At 43.1% G+C, this 22,682-nt stretch overlaps 2 protein-coding genes across 5 annotated transcripts in view; both read left to right on the plus strand.

The window, feature by feature from the left end:
• Nucleotides 1–13,061, plus strand: part of iqgap1 (IQ motif containing GTPase activating protein 1) — a 72,883-nt gene extending 59,822 nt beyond the window's left edge. Inside the window, exons 22-37 of the mRNA XM_014127578.2 lie at nt 414–483; nt 1,228–1,592; nt 1,794–1,957; nt 2,434–2,658; nt 2,876–3,016; nt 3,516–3,600; nt 4,271–4,503; nt 5,075–5,207; nt 5,518–5,620; nt 5,910–6,045; nt 6,610–6,697; nt 8,663–8,872; nt 8,995–9,164; nt 9,624–9,746; nt 10,577–10,685; nt 10,966–13,061. Coding sequence (XP_013983053.1) covers nt 414–483; nt 1,228–1,592; nt 1,794–1,957; nt 2,434–2,658; nt 2,876–3,016; nt 3,516–3,600; nt 4,271–4,503; nt 5,075–5,207; nt 5,518–5,620; nt 5,910–6,045; nt 6,610–6,697; nt 8,663–8,872; nt 8,995–9,164; nt 9,624–9,746; nt 10,577–10,685; nt 10,966–11,079 — 2,469 coding nt within the window. The 3' untranslated portion in view covers nt 11,080–13,061. The remainder of the gene's footprint in view (nt 1–413; nt 484–1,227; nt 1,593–1,793; nt 1,958–2,433; nt 2,659–2,875; nt 3,017–3,515; nt 3,601–4,270; nt 4,504–5,074; nt 5,208–5,517; nt 5,621–5,909; nt 6,046–6,609; nt 6,698–8,662; nt 8,873–8,994; nt 9,165–9,623; nt 9,747–10,576; nt 10,686–10,965) is intronic.
• A 2,443-nt stretch (nt 13,062–15,504) lies between these two features.
• The window catches only part of LOC106562620 (CREB-regulated transcription coactivator 3-like), a 95,153-nt gene continuing 87,975 nt past the window's right edge, over nt 15,505–22,682 (plus strand). For 3 of the 4 annotated variants that reach the window (XM_045708668.1, XM_045708665.1, XM_045708666.1), the window contains exon 1: nt 15,506–16,778. In XM_045708668.1, the coding sequence (XP_045564624.1) occupies nt 16,647–16,778 (132 nt within the window). In that variant the 5' untranslated portion in view covers nt 15,506–16,646. Of the gene's footprint in view, nt 16,779–22,682 lie in introns of all 4 variants that reach the window. The other variant, XM_045708667.1, reaches the window with a different exon arrangement.

A 22,682-nucleotide genomic window follows, 5' to 3' on the forward strand; every position in this document is an offset into this window, starting at 1 on the left:
TTCTCTAGTCTTCTGTAATCACTGTATGACGTCACATCTAACTCTTTATATCCTCACCTGACACATCCACTGACATTTACTCTCCTCTGCGTCCCAATGGCACCCTATTCCCACCCTATGGGCCCTGGTCAGAAGTAGTGTACTATATAGGGAATTAGGTGCCATTTTGGACATATTAAATGTCCGTTCAGCTTAATGAGGCTACTAGGCTAGATGGCTCACTTAACTCTGTACCCTGACTAACTGCAGATTCCCAACGTAATGTTTCTCTTTACATATGTCCTGCATCCCAAATGGCACCCTATATAGTGCACTACTTTTGACCAGAGCCCTATTAAGGGAATGGGGTGCCATTTGGGACACAGTCATGTTCTTGATCAGTGAAGTGACTGCTGTTTGCTCTGTTGTGGCAGATCAATGATGTGGTGAAGATCCAGGCGTTCATCAGAGCCAACAAAGCCAGAGATGACTACAAGACACTCAGTGAGTATGATGATGATGATGATGATGAGAACCCTCACTCACCACTGGCTTTCTCTTTTCACTATCTTCTCTCCGTGCCGAGTCTGGTCTCCGTGCCGAGTCTGGTCTCCGTGCCGAGTCTGGTCTCCGTGCCGAGTCTGGTCTCCGTGCCGAGTCTGGTCTCCGTGCCGAGTCTGGTCTCCGTGCCGAGTCTGGTCTCCGTGCCGAGTCTGGTCTCCGTGCCGAGTCTGGTCTCTGTGCCGAGTCTGGTCTCCGTGCCGAGTCTGGTCTCCGTGCCGAGTCTGGTCTCCGTGCCGAGTCTGGTCTCTGTGCCGAGTCTGGTCTCCGTGCCGAGTCTGGTCTCCGTGCCGAGTCTGGTCTCCGTGCCGAGTCTGGTCTCCGTGCGAGTCTGGTCTCCGTGCCGAGTCTGGTCTCTGTGCCGAGTCTGGTCTCCGTGCCGAGTCTGGTCTCCGTGCCGAGACTGGTCTCCGTGCCGAGTCTGGTCTCCGTGCCGAGTCTGGTCTCTGTGCCGAGTCTGGTCTCCGTGCCGAGTCTGGTCTCCGTGCCGAGTCTGGTCTCCGTGCCGAGTCTGGTCTCCGTGCCGAGTCTGGTCTCCGTGCCGAGTCTGGTCTCCGTGCCGAGTCTGGTCTCCGTGCCGAGTCTGGTCTCCCAGCTGTTGTTTCTGCCACATACGACTCCATCCTGACTGAATCCCTCTCTCTCACTGTCTCTCTCACTGTCTCTCTCACTGTCTCTCTCACACAGTCAATGCTGACGACCCTCCCATGGCGGTGGTGCGCAAGTTCGTCCACCTCCTGGACCACAGCGACCAGGACTTCCAGGAAGAGCTGGACTTGATGAGGCTCCGGGAGGAGGTGGTCACCAACATCCGCTCCAACCAGCAGCTGGAGAATGACCTGAACCTGATGGACATCAAGATCGGCCTGCTGGTCAAGAACAAGATCACCCTGCAGGAGGTGGTGTCCCACAGCAACAAGCTGACCAAGAAGAACAAGGGCGAGTTGTCCAACCTGATGATGATGAACAAACAGAGAGGAGGCCTGAAGGCTCTGAGCAAGGAGAAGAGGCTCAAGCTGGAGGCCTATCAGTATCTCTTCTACCTGCTGCAGGTACTGTAGATACTGTGTGTCAACGCACATCTATCCATCTCCTCAAACAGTTAGCAAAGCTGTACTGCAAAGAGAATCCCACTCGCAAACAGCTGAGAAACATAAAATACTGTAGGTGACAGTAAGCTAGACAGACTATAGAAACGGAACAGGATAACATCTAATCATAGTTAACTTGTTTCCTTTCTGTCCTCCCTGCAGACCAACCCCACCTACCTGGCCAAGCTGATCTTCCAGATGCCCCAGAATAAGTCCACTAAGTTCATGGACTCTGTGATCTTCACCCTGTATAACTACGCCTCCAACCAGAGAGAGGAGTACCTGCTGCTCAAACTCTTCAAGACCGCCCTGCAGGAGGAGATCAAGTAAGGAGCTAATACTTGAAGCAATAGGATTCATCAATAAGGCCTGAGGAGGTGTGATATATGGCCAATATACCACGGCTACGGGCTGTTCTTATGCATGACGCAACGTGGAGTGCCTGGATACAGCCCTTAGCCATGGTATATTGGTCATATACCACAAACCCCCGTGGTGCTGTATTGCTATTATAAACTGGTTACCAATGTAATTAGAGCAGTAAAAATAAGTGTTTTGTCATACCCGTGGTATACGGTCTGATATACCACGGCTGTCAGCCAATCGGCATTCAGGGATCGAACCACCCAGTTTATAACATAGCATATGCCACTTACAGTCATGCATATTTCATATGGGTAGCCCTAGCGGGATTCGAACACATGAGCCTTGGCGACGAAGCGCTATGCTCTACCAACTGAGCCACACAAACACTTATACAGTCTAGCAGTGTCTCACCATGTTCCTAACCTTGTGTTCTCAGATCCAAAGTGGACCAGATCCAGGAGATCGTCACGGGCAACCCCACGGTCATCAAGATGGTGGTGAGCTTCAACCGTGGCGCCCGAGGCCAGAATGCACTGCGTCAGATCCTGGCACCTGTCGTCAAGGAAATCATGGACGACAAGACGCTGAACATCAAGACTGACCCGGTGGACATCTACAAGAGCTGGGTCAACCAGATGGAGACACAAACTGGAGAGGCCAGGTGAGAGGAGGAGGAGGAGGAGTCTGGGTAATGGAGTTCTGAGGAGACTGTCAGAGAGGAGTTGGAGTTTGGCATCAACTGTTCAAGGATGGAAAGTATTAGAGCTGTCGTTACAATTACTGAGTGAAATTGTATGACTGTATACCTTTCTCTCGCTCTTTCCCTCCCCCCTTTCTGTACCACCTCTTGCCCCTCCTCCCCCTCTCTTCTCCAACAGTAAACTACCCTATGAGGTAACACCAGAGCAGGCTATGAGTCACGAGGAGGTGCGCACTCGTCTGGAAGCGTCCATCAAGAACATGAGGATGGTCACAGACAAGTTCCTGTCCGCCATCATTGTCTCTGTGGACAAAATCCCGTAAGTGTCTCTAGCTCTGTTCTCAATGGAATTACGAGAAGTGACAGAGCCCTTCAGACCACAGTGATTTGATTGGAACACTCATGGCTACACTCAATATGGCTGCCTGTCCACCCGTCACTGAACAACATCTTGAATGGGAATGTCCATTCTAGTCATTTATATTTCCATGCTGCTCTCTAATAGGGCTCGGTCCGAACTACTCCAGCCCTCGAGGGCCACATCTACTAGTTCTCAACCTTGCCTTTTTATCAACAGGTGATTTAGACCTGGAATCTGTGACATGAATTGATAGTTTTAAATGTTGTAAAGGAGAAGCAGCAGACATTAGATGTAGCCTGAGTGACTCCGTTTTTCATCCCTGCTCTACAGAACATGACCAGCTACTGTGGGTTATACGCTTATCACTTCTATGAGATGGGGTCACTTTTATAGGGAATAAACCAGTTCTAAATACATTCTAGAAAAGGAAAGAAATTGGTCTTTGTGTGTGTGTCAGGTATGGGATGCGTTTCACCTCCAAGGTGCTGAAGGACACACTCCATGAGAAGTTCCCCGACGCTACAGAGGATGAGCTTCTAAAGGTGTCATTCTATCATTCTTATACCACAGTCAACTGTTACACTGTACTGCTAGAACTGTGCTCTACTGTGCTCTGCTCTGCTCTACTGTGCTCTGCTCTACTGTGCTCTGCTCTACTGTGCTCTGCTCTACTGTGCTCTGCTCTACTGTGCTCTGCTCTACTGTGCTACTTGCACTGTTATCCTGGTGAGCTTGACTTGGTATCACTCTACTTTTCCTGAATGTGGTTTCCTTCTCTTTCTCCTCTTCCCTCTCCTTAACTCCATCTCTCCTCTCTCCCTTGTTCTCCTTCTCTCTTCCTCCCCTTTCTACAGCTATGCTCTCCTCCCTTCTCACCTCTGTTGGAACATGTTTTTCTGTAGTCCTGCTGAGACGAGGTGAGACAGTCCCCCCTCGACAAACACCCAGGCTGCATACCAATTCTGTTAAAAACCTTCCTTCCTCTTCGCCTTTTCTCCCTGACTACTAAGTTTGAATCTCTGAACATGACTTAAATTTTAAGTCCAAGATTAGTGGCTATACTGTATTGGCTATAAAGAAAAGGAGTCCAAGACTACTGGGACACAGCAACAGTAAAACCCTGTTCATTGTTGTCCCTTGCCAGGCTTGGTGTTGCCTGTGATGCCTACAGGAGGTACTGTATCTAACGGAGGGGTGTGTGTGTGTGTTCAGATCGTGGGTAACCTGCTGTACTACCGCTACATGAATCCGGCCATCGTGGCGCCCGACGCCTTCGACATCATCGACCTGTCGGCCGGAGGTCAGCTGACCACAGACCAACGGCGGAACCTGGGCTCCATCGCCAAGATGCTGCAGCACGCCGCGTCCAATAAGATGTTCTTGGGGGACAACGCCCACCTCAACCCCATCAACGAGTACCTCAGCAGCTCCTACCAGAAGTTCAGGTGCAGTAGAGGACATTCTTTATGGGTTGTGTTCATTAGGGCATGCTATGGAAAATGTTCAAATGGAAAACATTTATCACTTTTACCTCTGTCTTGTGCTATAAATATTATCTTGGTGCATTTAATCCCCATCTAAGCGTCAACATTGAAATTAATGCAGATCAAAAAACACGTGCCATTGTTGATCCTTTGATGGGGACTGGCGCGGTGTTTGACGGGGACTGGCGCGGTGTTTGACGGGGACTGGCGCGGTGTTTGACGGGGACTGGCGCGGTGTTTGACGGGGACTGGCGCGGTGTTTGACGGGGACTGGCGCGGTGTTTGACGGGGACTGGCGCGGTGTTTGACGGGTCAGAAGACATTTACAGGATCATGAAAATGTGCTTTGTACAAGCATGAGTTAGAATATGCATTGCTTCTCTTTTAAATAAATCGTCCACCAAAAATTGTGACACGTGAATTTACACCCAAATTAAACATGGAAATAATGGCTGGTAAGAGGGCGTCCTGAGGTGGGCGGGGCATGTGCGTAGCTTCTTACCCTCCTTGTATCTCTGTTGTCCCGCCGCAGGCGTTTCTTCTTGGCGGCGTGTGACGTCCCGTCATTGGAGGACAAGTTCAACGTGGATCAGTACTCTGACGTGGTCACACTTCAGAAACCTGTCATCTACATCTCTATAGGGGAGGTCATCAACACGCACACGGTCAGTCACTCACACACACACACACACACACACACAGGAAGACATGCTTATTTCTGCCCTCATAAATAAAAATGAGTACTCTCTTACACACTTATCTCAGTGAGTTTACTTTTTCTCTGTTGTGAAAAACCCAAATTCATTTTGTACAATTTGTGACTAAGTACTATTGTATTTTCTCATAGCCAGTACCACAGAGGGATAATGTGTTTTAGTGTTTGCTCCCATATGAAGCCAAAGGCAAATGTCCATATTGTGTGGACAATAAAGATTTTCACATTGTAATGTTCCTGCTCGTCTCTCCCCCCCCCAGCTGCTGTTGGACCACCAGGATGCCATCGCCTCGGAGCACAACGACCCCATCCACGAGCTGCTGGAGGACCTTGGAGAGGTGCCCACCATAGAGTCCCTCATCGGTCAGTACCGTAGACAAAAGTATGCTGTGTTCATATATTCATACATGTAAAATGTAGAGGGGCAAGATGAGAAAGGAACAGGTCTAATAAATGTTTCCTATGTGTCCGTGGTGTATCTGCTCTGTTCTACCCCATCAGTGAAGAAACCATAGTCTCCTAAATGTCTCGCCTGTCATCGGTCTCCCCTCTTAGAGCTTCCTTCCACCTTCTCCACATTCTCATGTGTCATTCACGTCCACTGTAGAATCCCAACTTCCTCTCCCCTAACTGTCCCCCGTTCTCCCTCCAGGTGAGAACCCCCTCCCCCCAGGGGACCCCAACAGGGAGACGATGGGGAAGACAGAGGTGTCCCTCACCCTCGCCAACAAGTTTGACGTTCCCGGAGAGGCCAATGCCGAGATGGACGCCAGGACTCTACTGCTTAAGTAAGAGTAATATTTGTATACAATAAAAAATACACACTTCTTTAGGGCTCTTTCTCAATTGTCTAAATCGGTCCTCTCTTCGCCTTCTCGACTGCACCATATTGTTTTCACCTGCCAAGTTTCATTTCCAATCAGTGCAGATGAAGGAGAGGACAGATGTTTAAGCAATTAGATCCAAGGTGTTAGTTCAAAAGGAGGCAAATTTAGTTCCCAGACTCCTCAGTTGTTTGTGTGTTCCCAGCTGAACCTCCTCTTTCTGGCCTGCTACACCAGAGGCGTAACCTTTGCAGAGCGTGAGACGCTCCAATTCATTTCAATGAAACCTGGGTGTGAGCGCGGCTCCGCGGGAGGCTCACGCTGCTCAAATGTTTTTTTCGCTCTGGTTGTATTTTCAAGATTTCGACTCACAGATCACACCCAAGAACCATAGCATAAAGTGGCTTTCGCTCTGCTCACACCGGCTAAAAGTTACGCTAACAGTCTAGCAGCTAAAAAAACCCTACTGTTGTCTCGACGCCCTAGAATAGCTCCTATGTCTCTTTCCCCCTGTCTTTCTCTCTCCAGCACCAAGCGGCTGATCGTGGACGTGATCCGGTTCCAACCTGGAGAAACGCTCACTGAGATTCTGGAGGGTGCTGCCAGTCCTGAACAGGTGAGACACTGAGGAGGGAGAGGGAGACCTGGACAAAACGTTTCAGTGCAATAGTGAAGGTGGAAACTTGGCAGTATAACGCCTAAACAGTACATTGACAGTGACACATTTTGTTGTTGTTTTGGCTCTGTACTCCAGCACTTTGGATTTGAAATGATACAATGACTGAGGTTAAAGTACTTACTGTCAGCTTTTAATTTGAGGGTATTTTCATCCAAATTACAGTGCTTTTTTTTGTACGTAGTCCCCCCATTTTTAGGGGACCTATTAAAGTAGTCAACTTTAGTATTTGGTCCCACATTCCTAGCATGCAATGATGATTAAAATCAAGCTTGGGACTCTACAACCTTGTTGGATGCATTTGCTGTTTTGGTTATGTTTACGATTATTTTGTGCCCAATAGAAATTAAGTCGCTTTATTGTAAATAAGAATAGAATGTTTCTAAACACTTCTACATTAATGTGGATTCTACCATGATTACGGGTAGTCCTGAATGAATCGGGAATAATGATGAATGAGAAAGTTAGAGGCATAAATTTCATACCCCCTGTTATTGTAATGGTGAGAGGTTAGCATGTCTTGGGGTATGATTCATGTGCGCATAACTTTCATACTCTGCACACTCTAATTGACAAAGAAACAAAACCAAAACAAAGGCAAAGTCTTCTCATGCTTTGTTGATTTCAAAAAGGCTTTAGGCGCCTCCCGAGTGGCGCAGCGGTGTAAGGCACTGCAGGGCTTGAGGCGTCACTACAGATCCGGGTTCGATCCCAGGCTGTGTCGCAGCTGGCTACAACCGGGAGGCCCATGATGCCGCACAATTGGCCCAGCGTCGTCTGGGTTAGGGGAGGGTTTGGCCTGGATGTCCTTGTCCCATCGCGCTCTAGTGACTCCTGTGGCGGGCCGGGAGCATGCACGCTGACACGATCGCCAGTTGTAAAGTGTTTCCTTCGACACATCGGGTTAAGCGAGCAGTGTGTCAAGAAGCAGTGCTGCTTGGCAGGGCCGTGTTTCGGAGGACGCATGGCTCTCGACCTTTGCCTCTCCCGAGTCCGTACGGGAGTTGCAGCGATGGGACAAGACTAACTACCAATTGGGTACTTTTTCCACCACTGCAAAACAAGGTGGAAACTGAGCTGCACTTCCTAACTTCTTTCCAAATGTATGACCATATTAGAGACACATATTTGCCTCAGATTACACAGAACCACAAAGAATTTGAAAACAAATCACATTTTAATAAACTCCCATATCTATTTGGTGAAATACCACAGTGTGCCATCACAGTAGCAAGATTTGTGACCAGTTGCCACAAGAAAAGAGTAACCAGTGAGGCACAAACACCATTGTAAACACAACCCATATTTACTGTTTATTTATTTTCCCTTTTGTACTTCAACTATTTACACATTTTTACAACACTGTACATAGCCATAATAACATTTGAAATGTCTATTCTTTTAACTTGTGTGTAACGTTTACTGTTCATTTCAGATGATCTATTTCATTTGGTTTGGCAATGTAAACATTTGTTTCCCATGCAAATAAATTCCTTTGAATTGAGGGCGAGGGAAGGATGCAAACCTGTAATATTAGTTAGCCACTAACACTTTCTTTGTTTTTGATTATATCGTTGTGCCATAGAGTTAAATAAAGCAGAGAGGGCACATCACAAAGACTGATAGCATGCACCAGTTTTAAAGTAGTCAACTGAGTAAGACTTCCTCTGGGTTCGGGAGTTATCACTTTTGCTTGGCTTTATTCAACTATGATTTGTGCACAGTGACAGTGTAGGGTGAAGTTGCCCCTAGATGCTGATCTTGAGTCAGTTTAGCATTTTCCCCCACTACTGTTTAGATTAGAATAGGGGGAAGGGAAGCTGATCCTAGATCTGTGCCTTGGGGAATCTTCACCCCACGCCACAGTAACAGCAACACATGACACCACCCCTGTTTTCCCCCCAGGAAGTGGAGTACCAGCGTGCTATGCAGCGGCGGGCCATCCGTGATGCCAAAACCCCGGAGAAGATGAAGCAGGCCAAGCCGGTGGTGGATGACAGCCTGACGCTGCAGGGCAAGAAGGACAAGATCAGGAGCAACCTGCAGCGCCTGGCAGAGCTGGGCAAGGTGCACCCTGAGAACCGCTACCAGGACCTCATCAACGACATCGCCAAGGTACTGTGTGAGAGAGAGTGTCTGTTTCTGTGTCTGTCACGTGATTGTGTGTGTGTGTGTGGTACTTATAGTATACGTGTTATTGTGGATGTGCCACATTAAATATAACGTGTGTGTTCCAGGACATCCGAAACCAGCGGCGGTATCGGCAGCGGAGGAAGGCGGAGCTGGTGAAGCTCCAACAGACCAACACCGCCCTCAACTCCAAGACCGCCTTCTACAACGTCCAGATTGACTACTACAATCAGTACATCAAGACCTGCATGGACAACCTGGCCAGCAACAAGGGCAAGTGAGTGGCCTTTCTCTTCATACCAGAGGGAAGACGCTAGCCTCCAGGTTTGAGAGGTGGGCCGGTGACCGGAGGGATGCAGGTTGGAATCCCAGTGTTGACGGAGGATGTTTTGTATGTCAGTAGAATAAAGGATCGAGCTCAACTCTGAATTGTTATTACAGAACTGTTGTTGGGTGTAAGTGAATACGATAGACGGGGAAACTTGCACTGCAGACATCAAGGGTTTGAACCTATTAGAGGGCTGGGTGGAGCCCAGGAAGTACCTCTCCATTTTATTACGTTTTAATTCCATGCCTAGTGAACACGATCCTGAAATGGAATGGAACTACCGAAATGTTAAGTTTCTAGCAGAAGGCAACTCGGGTCGAGGGAAAGTCATTACATGGACTGCTATTTCCTCTATGTTACGATGTGTGACAGTGTTATGGACACTATCTTCTCTCCCTCCCTCCTCAGGCTGTCAAAGAAACCAGGTGACACCAAGGCCAAGAAGAGTAAACAGGTGTCTCAGAAGTACACCGCCGCTCGCCTCCATGAGAAGGGTGTGCTGATCGAGATTGAAGACCTGCAGACAAACCAGTAAGTTAAAGATACACCTTGGATGTTTAGTTAATAATTGTTTACCAAATGTCTTGAATGTTAGCTGTATGGGATATATTTGTAATATGGATACATCTCATGACATCACACAAATCCTTAGTTTTAGGCAAACGTTAATGTTTTAGCTCAATGTGTGAGGGGAGCTGTGCCCCTTTCTTTCCTATATTAATCAATCAACCAATCAATCCAAGGCTATCAACGACAAATCTGATCAGTCAAAATAAAACACTTTCACGTAAACATTTTAAGTCATACAATCGACTGCACCGAGACATGAGATCCAGTTTTACAGTTCGGTATCCAAGCCGTTAACAAAGAACCTAAACAGTATGTACTCTAGTCTGTGGCTACACACAGATCATTTGTGTCTGAAACATCTGGTTTGAGACAGTATTTATTTTAATTGGAGTCATCTGTTGATGAATGATGGACGGTGACGTTTGTCTGATTTATTTTTTTCAATTATCTTTTTTTTTTTACCTCACAGATTTCGCACTTTTATTGAAAATAGTTGACTTTGGTTGATCTTTTGACAGTCAACAACTAACAATTGATGACAACCTACAAGATTTCATCCGTGTGGCCGTAGCCTATATCGATATCTCAAGCATATTTGCATTTACAGTACTTACTACTTTGGCACTGTACCCATACTTTGTACCTGCCCGTATAATTCACATACCTGCATAGTGGCGTACACACAAACCCTGACTGAGTGGGCACCTGTTCAGAGACCACACCAAACTCAATGTACTGTATGTCATATAGCTAGTACTGTACATTGTGTGACATCCCCCTCCCACACACAGGTTTAAGAATGTTATCTTTGAGATCTCTCCGTCGGAGGCGGTTGGAGTGTTCGATGTGAAGGCCAAGTTCATGGGAGTGCACTTGGAGACGTTACAGTTGGAATACCAGGTATACATATATGAATGATGTACAGTGATGCTGGGATGTGAGAAAGAAGGTGGTCAAATGGGATTTTATGGTTTGTTGATATTTCTGTCTTTTTTTTTTATACTTTTTCGAATGATTCCTTCTCCTTTCTCCATTTCTCCTCATCCCGCTCGCTCTCCCCTTTCTCTGCTCTCTTCCTGCCTCTCCTGCTCTCCCTCCCTCTCTTTCTCTCCCCCTCTCCATCTTTCTCTTCATCTCTCTTACTCTTCCCTCCATCTCTTCCTTCTCTTCTCTCTCCCAGGACCTCCTGCAGCTGCAGTACGAGGGTGTGGCTGTGATGAAGCTCTTCGACAGGGCTACCATCAATGTCAACCTGCTCATCTTCCTGCTCAACAAGAAGTTTTACGGAAAATAGATGGATGAGACGGGGAGAGGGAGGGAAAGAGAAGGAGAGGGGGCTACAGACACTGTTGAGAACAGAACATCGAACAGAGGGCCTTGGCTCTATGCTGTCTTATCTTAGCTCGCTTTCCCCCTCTTCCGCACTACTTTAAGTATATGTATTCATTATGTGCCTTATTGAGATGGAATATTCAGTGTACGGTATGTGCCTTATTGAGATGGAATATTCACCGTACGGTATGTGCCTTATTTAGATGGAATATTCACCGTACGGTATGTTCCTTATTGAGATGGAATATTCAGCGTACGGTATGTTCCTTATTGAGATGGAATATTCACCGTACGGTATGTGCCTTATTGAGATGGAATATTCACTGTACGGTATGTTCCTTATTGAGATGGAATATTCACCGTACGGTATGTTCCTTATTGAGATGGAATATTCACCGTACGGTATGTTCCTTATTGAGATGGAATATTCACCGTACGGTATGTTCCTTATTGAGATGGAATATTCACTGTACGGTATGTTCCTTATTGAGATGGAATATTCACTGTACGGTATGTTCCTTATTGAGATGGAATATTCACCGTACGGTATGTTCCTTATTGAGATGGAATATTCAGTGTACGGTATGTTCCTTATTGAGATGGAATATTCACTGTACGGTATGTGCCTTATTGAGATGGAATATTCACTGTACGGTATGTGCCTTATTGAGATGGAATATTCAGTGTACGGTATGTTCCTTATTGAGATGGAATATTCACCGTACGGTATGTTCCTTATTGAGATGGAATATTCACCGTACGGTATGTTCCTTATTGAGATGGAATATTCACCGTACGGTATGTTCCTTATTGAGATGGAATATTCACTGTACGGTATGTTCCTTATTGAGATGGAATATTCACCGTACGGTATGTTCCTTATTGAGATGGAATATTCACCGTACGGTATGTGCCTTATTGAGATGGAATATTCACCGTACGGTATGTTCCTTATTGAGATGGAATATTCACCGTACGGTATGTTCCTTATTGAGATGGAATATTCACCGTACGGTATGTTCCTTATTGAGATGGAATATTCACCGTACGGTATGTTCCTTATTGAGATGGAATATTCAGCGTACGGTATGTTCCTTATTGAGATGGAATATTCACCGTACGGTATGTGCCTTATTGAGATGGAATATTCACCGTACGGTATGTGCCTTATTGAGATGGAATATTCACCGTACGGTATGTGCCTTATTGAGATGGAATATTCACCGTACGGTATGTGCCTTATTGAGATGGAATATTCACCGTACGGTATGTTCCTTATTGAGATGGAATATTCACTGTACGGTATGTTCCTTATTGAGATGGAATATTCATTGTACGGTATGTTCCTTATTGAGATGGAATATTCACCGTACGGTATGTTCCTTATTGAGATGGAATATTCACCGTACGGTATGTTCCTTATTGAGATGGAATATTCAGTGTACGGTATGTTCCTTATTGAGATGGAATATTCACCGTACGGTATGTTCCTTATTGAGATGGAATATTCACCGTACGGTATGTTCCTTATTGAGATGGAATATTCACCGTACGGTATGTTCCTTATTGAGATGGAATATTCACCGTACGGTATGTGCCTTATTCGCCAAGGAAAAGTCCACCGGAAGCCTGCTGGATGCTCCAAGTGTATCCTCGTCAGGATCCAGAGTGCTTGTTGCGTTTTGTGTTACTATGTTACTGTAAGACTGTCAAAGCTATAAGATATGGATTTGTCTGTGTCAGGCGCTTGTTTTCCAGTTATTTGAAACACAGTTCAACAGTTGCATGTTGATGACATCACGCAAGCAATTTTGTCATACAGTATAGCTTTAAGAAACTTGCAAATCCACTATTGGCATAGGAAATAGCCTTTCAAGAGTAGACTGAACAATCTATGTAGAAAAATGTGTTATGCTTTGTGTTAAATAAATGTATAAACAAAAACTGTCCTTATTTATTCTTTGTGTTGTCAGTCCAAGTAGAGTTAACGTTACTTTCTTTTATTTTCCTTTTAAGGAGCATAGTTGTGTTAGAACAAATCACGTTTCATAGTTCTTTAGTACACATTCACTATTAATTGAAAATACGGTGACTTCAGTTGATTTCACCACTCTAAAGGAAACCGTTCATACACTCGAGTCTAGAGTGCAGTATTATATAACAATGAAGAGCGATGCTTTAGGTTCCAGTAGATGTCACTCACTGTACACTAAACAAACAGTCTCAGCACAGAATCCTTATGACAATCGGCTCCATTTCAGAAGACTGGAAAGCGTGACATACAGTACTGACCTGTCAGAATTGATTTGAATGGTTTTTGTTTTTTAACCTGTGTACCCTTGTATTGAAGTTAATTTACACTGGGCCTAACCAGGATATAGTTATCTAGGAGCCTAGGCTCTTTCTGTGCTGTGTTTTTCTCGTAGTCCGTAGAATGTTTTAAAACTAATAAAGCTTTAATAATGCAATGGCATTTATTTCACTTATATCATCCACAAGCAATTTTTCGTGAGATATTACCTGTGACTTATAAAAAAAGGTGACACTTTAAAACATTAAGATGCTTTTTTTAAATTAATAAATGCTTACACATGATTATAAAATGTGAAATACACATCGATTATTATGCACACTATTTATGAATAGTAAATTAACTTTAAGGGAAGCTTTCCCAAAACCAGATCCAGCCTAGGCCTGGATTAACCTAATCTGTGTCTGGGAAACTGGTCCTATTAGTTAAAATGTATTGTTTTGCAGAATGTCAGTATAATTTCATTTGCATTGTATGTGTCTTTTATATACAATATTTTTTTCTCCATGTGGACACTAGCCAGCAGGTCCTGGTACTGTATGTCCATGGATGATTGGATAGGTTTGAGAATGAAAAGTACAATTTAAGGAACTGAATAAATCAAGCTAATTAACTTTCACGTGTGTGCCACTGTGGTAAAATACATATTTACGATTGTTACGAGCACTTAAATGTTTCCGTCATTTATTTAGTAGACATTTGTATCCAGGTCAATTACCATTCAGTTCACTAAATAATGAGGCTGAACAAGCTAGGCCGGAAGTTGGACAAATATAAGCACCCACCTAATTTGTATTATTATTTAAAGGCGATTTCCAATTGAGATGAAAATATCTGCAGAGTTTACCTAGAATGTGAACATGGTAACATTGCTTTTAAAAGGCCCATTGTTGACAGGCTGATCTGATTAAATCCTGGCCTAGGTGTCACAAGCAAAACACCAACAGAAATAGCAACATGTTCCCCATGGTTTCAAATACACATAATGATGTAATCTGCAGTTTCTTATTTTAGTGGATGCTATGATTAAATGATGTACAAAATGACGCAAAAACACTTTTTTTCAGACAAAGGCTATATTTGAATTCCTAGGTTATATTCAGAAGTGGTTACAATCATATTTCAGTGTATCAAGTGATCCCCAGTGTCAAATAATCTCAGTTTGGCAACCATCTCTACTATGAACTAGGTTTCCATCCAATTGATGCCAGATTTTCATACAAATATTTTAAAATCTGAATAAAGAAAATCTGACGACTTGTGGATAAAAATCAGTGTGTGATGACGTAGTGCACACAAAATGTACTTTTTCGCTTAAGTTTTCATGTCCTGAATAAAAATCTAAAGTTCATTGTGTTTCCAGTGCATTTTCAACTCTACCAATAGTTTTGTCACAAAAACTGTGGTCTTGGCTCATGTGCTCTAGCCAACAGCTCACAGATACATTGCGGGTAGGCTAGTGCTAACAATGATAAGATTATGGATAAGAGCGAGAATATTTGTATTTGTCAAATGGCAGTTAAGCATCAATCATCATGTCTTCAGAATAAGACCCTCGATAGTGGAAAGAAGCATCAAGCTCATCATTGTGCACTTTCACCACCCTGTGAACTTCATCATAATTGATTTCATCTGTAGCTAAATAAACGACATGGTTTCCTGAGTCGTAGTGGGAGGACCACACACCATATCAAGTTTACTTCCATATGAATGTTGTTATTTAAATGTTTGCGCATAAAGGTGCTTGACTGACATTTCTTGCATCATTTATTTTATCGAAACAAAAAGATCCCACCATGTCGAACAAACAATTTATCTGTTGGCTTTTGTAAAATTTTACCAAAACATCCTGTTTCTATCACAGCTGTCTTGACTTTGTATTTATACTGTATGACTTAACTCGCATAAAAACGGGATGGAAACTTGTTATTGGCTGCAGTGAAAAGGATTCCTTTGAAGTGTTTCCATGCTGCCATATTCAGTTGGGTAATGCGGCCAGGTACACATCCCCTTTAAGAGTTCTTCATTGCCCTCCTGTGGACATAACCGGTAAGGTTGTTTTACAGTTTCAAGCTGTTTTTTTTTTTTTTATGTGGCAGGATTAGTGGGGAAAGGGATCTCACCAACGAGAGCCGACAAACTATGGAGCGATATGCAACAGGAGGAGACAAGAGGAGAGGAAGCTCGACTTTATCGCATGGATTTGAATGTTTACATGCTAACTAAATATAGCCCGTAAACAAATAGTTCTAACTGTTACAGTCGACCTGCCTGTCTGCCAAATCAGAGGACCAGAATCGAAAGCAATGTTTTTGAGATCGAGAGAGTGGATTATGTTACATGCTGATTTGGATAACGCTCGCGCTGCTACTGTAAGATCTTTCCGACACTTGTTGAAATGACATTTCGAAATCTTCTCCACAAGGGAAGTATTCGCTAATGAAAACATTGCTAACAACTATATTTGGGCGTAATTCAAACTAACTGCCGAGGGCAACGTTAGCAAATATTGTTTTAGATAGCTAAAGATTTGTAAACTAACGTTAGTTGCGCTTCTCTTCTGCTGTTCGTGTCGCATTACGCGGTACCTACTGTACGAGCTAGCTGCGTAGCTTTAATTTCTATCGATGAACATTTTTATACACTGCATAAAATGACAGTTTTGATAGCTTTGAAGAGGTTGAAGTACTTATTAGTTATTTAGATACGCGTATTGCCTCAATTGACAATGCATTGTTGGATACGTCCTCATAACGTTACTATTTTAAGCTAAATTGTTAATTAAGAAAATGGAAGTGACAGGTAGCTAGCTAGCACTGGTACTCTCTCACGGTAGCTAGTTAGCATAACTAGCTACTGATTGAGTTTCAAACAAGTTGTTGGCTTATTAGTTTAGCTAACTATTTACCAATGTAAATGTTTTCACATGCATTGTCAATACGTTGGGATACGTCGGTAAGCGTTACCTGCTGGCACCGTAAACACATATTTTGGAATTTGATTGTTTACAAACACTTGTCAGCTGAGCTGTTCACTATTGTTAACTTATGTGGCTAACGTTAGCTAGCACCGAAGATTTGCCAACGCGACGAATTGAAGCAGCACTGATGGATTCGCTAAAAGTGTACTGACAATCAAAACCACACTATCTATATTTGTGCCCCAAGCACTCGCTTTACATTTTTTAAGTAAAGTTTTGAAACTGTGCGGCCCACACCATGTCCGGATCCCCGGGCTCGGGTGGCTCAAACCCCAGGAAGTTCAGCGAAAAGATAGCGCTGCACAACCAGAAACAAGCAGAGGAGACGCGGGCCTTCGATCAGCTTATGACAGATCTCACTGTCTCAAGGGTAAGCAGATCCCTGTCTATAAATATCGAATTATTAAGTGTGATTTATTAGCGCATGAGTGGTCTCAAGCTAGATAGGAATGCCAGGTTTGGTTTGATCAAGGAAGTTGGACAGGCAAGCCAGCAGGGTGTGAATGCTCTCTGCTGTCAAGCAGCGGGGCACCTGTCAAACTTGTGTCACAATTCATTGAGGTTATGGTTAGGCAGGTTACTTCGAAATAAGGCTAGTTTTAGAAAAAAATAACCCTATGGTTATTGTTTACTATATAACTACAATGACTGTAGTTATTAACAATAAGGTTTTTAATACTTACAACAAGGATAATCCTTAAATCAAAGTTAAATTCATCAGGGTTGTTTGGAAATATATTTCGCCTAAACGGGGGGCTATCAATCGATGGGTGATTAGTGGCTGACAGTTCACACTCACTAATTAGACACAGGCCAGCATTGATCACTGCTGTGTGTGTGTGTGATGTGATGTGATATGAACAGAAACATCACCAGTGAACATGCTTTCTGCACCACCCACTCTTGCACTTGTCTGCCTATTTTTTTTTAATGAAATGATTGGTTAATAACCAGCCAGCTGCTACATATTCTTCTATGAGTCACCATTAGCAGCAATGTGTTGTTGTCATATGATGTATAGATGGCAATTGTAATGGCGCCTTTCATTTTGCCTGCACAATAAACTGTGGCTTAACTACATTCCCCTGTAATCATCCATTTGAATAAACACTCCCTGATTTGTAAGTTGATTTCTAATCATAAGAATTTGTCTAAACTATTGTTGCATATTTTTTTTATACCGAGAAGTGAGATCTTCGGGCCTGACTTTTCTGCACTGAATGGGACCCAAACCGCTAATTATGTGCCGATCTCATCCATTTAACTGTTTATCAAATGTACATTTTAGTCATTTAGCAGACGCTCTTATCTAAAGCAACTTACAGCTACTAATGTTAATGTAGCTAGGGTAACATTGAATTGGGCAGTCCTTCACATTTGTGGGGACAATTGCATTCTAAAACACCCAAGCCCAGTTTACTGTGTTAGGCAGCATCAAGGTCTCAAATCAATCCCCTCTATTGTGAACGAGCAACTCTCACATTGCTTTTACAGTGGGACACACACATAGTCATGCTGCTCTTATCTTCAATTGAGCCCTCAAGTGCTTTATCTCCTGCATGTATCTTAATGGAGTAAAAAGGCAGAGTTATTGGGGGTGTTGGGTGGCTCGTGCCTGGTTTTGCTCAGTGTTGGTAGCCTGCAACCGTTGAACGTTGGCAGGTCGAATATAAAGATGACAAGGGCATCCTTGTATTGGGGACTTATTTGTTGAGAAGTGTAACTGTTTTTCTGGGTGATTTGTGAGGTTTTAATTGCACTTCCCATGACTGTTTTAATGTGTGTGTAAAATAAAATGAATGGCCAAAGCTTGCTGGGAACCATGTGTAGACATACCAGCCCTGCCTCATCTGCTAACTACTCATAACAAGTTCACCATGTGTATCCAGCTAGCTAGGAAGGAAACTTCTTGTGTGTCTGATTCACTTGAAATGTACCAGCTTTGCATCCAATGTCATGTTTTTCTTGTTGCCGACTACTTCTGAGACTATTTTAATACCAAACAACTAGCACCACAGCTGCTATGTAGAGACACTCTTAGGGACTTAGTCAATCTTCTCACAACTCCGCCCAGATGGACTCTACAAGGGTAGCATTTCTTGCAGTTGCTACATTCATTTAGACTTTAATGATGTGTATTAGGGCTGCACGATATGGGAGAAATCCAATAGCGATTTACATTTTTTAAATGTAGTTCTTTACCAAATATTGTGATTTGACAAAGGTCATAACTTTTGGAATCCTAGAAGTAAAATGACCTATATTAAGAAGCAGAGTGGAAAGCAGCGTTGCTTTAGTTTGGAATAGAGGTTGACCGATTTTATGATTTTTTTTCAACGCCGATACCGATTACTGGAGGACCAAAAAAAGCCAATGCCGATTTATTTATTTTTTACAATTATTTTTAGATATATTTTATTTATTTGTAATAATGACAATTACAACAATACTGAATGAACAATGAACACTTAACTTAATATAACACATAAATAAAATCTATTGTCTCAAATGAATAATGAAATATGCTCTATTTGGTTTAACTAATGCAAAAACAGTGTTGGAGAAGAAAGTAAAAGTGCAATGTGATGTGCCATGTAAAAAAAAAAAAAAGCTAACGTTTAAGGTCCTTGCTCAGAACATATGAAAGCTGGTGGTTCAATATTCCCAGTTAAGAAGTTTTAGGTTGTAGTTATTATAGGAATTATGACTCGTCGACTATTTCTCTCAATACCATTTGTATTTCATATACCTTTTGACTATTGGATGTTCTAATAGGCACTTTAGTATTGCCCGCCTAATCTCGAGTTGATAGGCTTGAAGTCATAAACAGCGCTGTGAATCAAGCATTGCTAAGAGCTGCTGGCAAACACAGAAACGTTTGAATGAATGCTTACGAGCCTGCTGCTGCCTACCACCGCTCAGACTGCTCTGTCGAATCATAGACTTAATTCTAATATAATAAACACAGAAATATGAGCCTTTGGTCATTAATATGGTCAAACCAAGAAACTATAATTTCGAAATCAAAACATTTATTTCAGTGAAATACAGAACTGTTCCATATTTTAAAGAACGGGTGGCAACCCTAAGTCTTAATATTGCGGGTACATTGTACAAACTTCAATGTTATGTCATATTTATGGAAAATTCTGCAATATGAGTTCGCAACAAGCGAGGCAGCCAAAACTGTTGCATATACCCTGACTCTGCGTGCAAAGAATGCAAGAGAAGTGACACAATTTCCCTAGTTTAATATTGCCTGCTAACCTGGATTTCTTTTAACTAAATATGCAGGTTTAAAAATATATACTTTTGTGTATTGATTTTAAGGAAGGCATTGATGTTTATGGTTAGGTACATTCGTGCAACAATTGTGCTTTTTTTCGTGAATGCGCTTTTGTTAAATCATCCCCCGTTTGGCGAAGTAGGCTGTGATTCGATGATAACTTAACAGGCACCGCATTGATTATATGCAACGCAGGACAAGCTAGTTAACCTAGTAATATCATCAACCATGTGTAGTTAACTAGGGATTATGTGAAGATTGATTCTTTTTTTCTAAGATACGTTTAATGCTAGCTAGCAACATACCTTGGCTCCTTGCTGCACTCGCGTAACAGGTGGTCAGCCTGCCGCGCAGTTTCCTCGTGGAATGCAATATAATCTGCGTCCGAAAATGCCGATTACCAATTGTTATGCAAACTTGAAATCGGCCTTAATTAATCGGCCATGCCGATTTTAAATCGGTCGACCTCTAGTTAGGTCAAATGCAGTCAACCGATTGTTCCAAACAGAACAGCAAGCAAACTTGTAGTGAATCTAACAGCGAGGACAAGGAACTGTGCCAGTTAAGTGACAGGGGCGGCGCAAGGTCCCCAGTGTCCAGTCTGGAGCGTGAAGTCATTCGCTCTGCTGGTTGGCTACTGCATAGCAACCTAGCGGTGCCAAAAGCCCTGGTCTGCCCTAGAAAGCCTATGTCAATTACGATCGCCAGAACGGCCAAACCAGAAGAATTTAGGTGCCTGTTTTTGAGCTCTAAAATGTTTTATTTTGATCAAGTCCCAATGGTGAATTGTTATAAAGTTAGTTACAAATCAGGATATTTTAATTAAATTGTGATCCATTCTGACTACTACATTTGTTGTCTGTCAGCACGTGGTCCTGTGTGACAATCACGGCAGCCTACGAGGATGCTCGCGCCCTGATGCAGAATTCATCACGTCATTAAGAATTAAGGCAATTCAAATACTTCCGGCTTAATGCGCCATCGGGAGTTTCCACAGCGCTAACGTCATCCACTTATTCCTATCACCATCTACTGGTTTTAATGTCTATGGGAGGCACTTGGTGTGTGTGGGATGCAGCTGCAAGAGGAGAAAAAAAGTAAACTATAGAGTAAACTATAGCAAATGTTACAAGTGGCTAAGATGTGTTTCAGAATATTGCATGCTATATAAGTCTCTTGTGGTGTGGATATTGCACATGTCAATATTGCGAGTTTGATGTGATCTACACACAATACCCTAATGACAAAAAAAAATGTTTTTAGAAAATGTTGCTAGTTAATAAAAAAATAAACAGAAATATAACATTTACATAAGTATTCAGACCTTTTTACTCAGTACTTTGTAAACGCTGCCAAAGGTGCTTCAACAGTCTTCTTGGGTATAACACTACAAGCTTGGCACACCTGTATTTTGGGAGTTACTCCTGTTCTTTTCTGCAGATCCTCTCAAGCTCTGTCAGGTTGGATGGGGAGCATTGCCGCACAGCTAATTTCAGGTCTCTCCAGAGATGTTTGATTGGGTTGAAGTCGGTGCTCTTGCTGGGCCACTCAAGGACATTCAAACTTTTCCTGAAGCCACTCCTGTGTTGTCTTGTTGGAAGGTGAACCTTAGCCCCAGTCGGATAACCTGCTCAAGACTTCATCAAGGATCTTGCTGTACTTTGCTCCGTTCATCTTACCTTCAATTCTGACTAATCTCCCAGTCCCTGCTGCTGAAAAACTTCCCCACAGCATAATGCTGCCACCACAATGCTTCACCGTAGGGATGGTGCCAGGCTTCCTCTACCTGAATGCCAAGCATAACATCTGATCTTGGTTTCATCAGACCAGACAATCCTGTTTCTAATGGTCTGAGAATCCTTTAGTTAGCACGCTTGGAGTTTTCCAAAAGGTATCTTGTGCCTTTTATTGAGGAGTGACTTCTGTCTGGCCACTCTACCATAAAGGCCTGATTGGTGGAGTGCTGCAGAGATGGTTGTTCTTCTGGAAGGTTCTCCCATCTCCACAGAGGAAATTCGGAGCAACCATAAGGCTCTTGGTCACCTCCCCGACCAAGGCCCTTCTCTCCAGATTGCTCAGCTCTAGGAAGAGTGTTGGTGGTTTCAAACTTCTTCCATTTAAGAATGGAGGCCACTGTGTTCTTGGGGACCTTCAATGCTGCAGACAGTTTTTGGTGCCTTTCCCCAGATCTGTGCCTTGACACAATCCTGTCTCTGAGCTCTATGGACAATTCCTTCGACCTCATGGCTTGGTTTTTACTCTGACATTCACTGTCAACTGTGGGACCGTATATAGGCAGGTGTGTGCCTTTCCAAGCCATGTCCAATCAATTGAATTTACAACAGGTGGACTCCAAGTTGTAGAAACATTGCAAGGATGATCAATGGAAACAGGAAGCACCTGAGCTCAATTTTGAGTCTCATAGCAAAGGGTCTGAATACTTATGTAAATAAGGTATTTCTGTGTTTTATTTTTAATACATTTGCAAAAATGTCTAAACTGTTTTCACTTCATCATTATGGGCTATTGTGTGTAGATTCATTGATTTCATTAAATTCATTGTATAATAAGGATGTAACGTAACTGTGGGAAAAGTGAAGGGGTCTCAATTAGAGGTCGACCGATTAATCGGAATGGCCGATTTAATTAGGGCCGATTTCAAGTTTTCATAACAATCGGTAATCGGCATTTTTGGCCACCGATTTGCCGATATTTTATATATATATATATTGTTTAAGTGTTCCCTTTTATTTTTTTGAGCAAAAAAATAAAGGGAACACTTAAACAACACAATGTAACTCCAAGTCAATCACACTTCTGTGAAATCAAACTGTCCACTTAGGAAGCAACACGGATTGACAATAAATTTCACATGCTGTTGTGCAAATGGAATAGACAACAGGTGGAAATTATAGGCAATTAGCAAGACACCCCCAATAAAGGAGTGGTTCTGCAGGTGAGGACCACAGACCACTTCTCAGTTCCTAT

The sequence above is a fragment of the Salmo salar genome, chromosome ssa26 (assembly GCF_905237065.1).
Source record: "Salmo salar chromosome ssa26, Ssal_v3.1, whole genome shotgun sequence".
Taxonomy (NCBI): domain Eukaryota; kingdom Metazoa; phylum Chordata; class Actinopteri; order Salmoniformes; family Salmonidae; genus Salmo; species Salmo salar.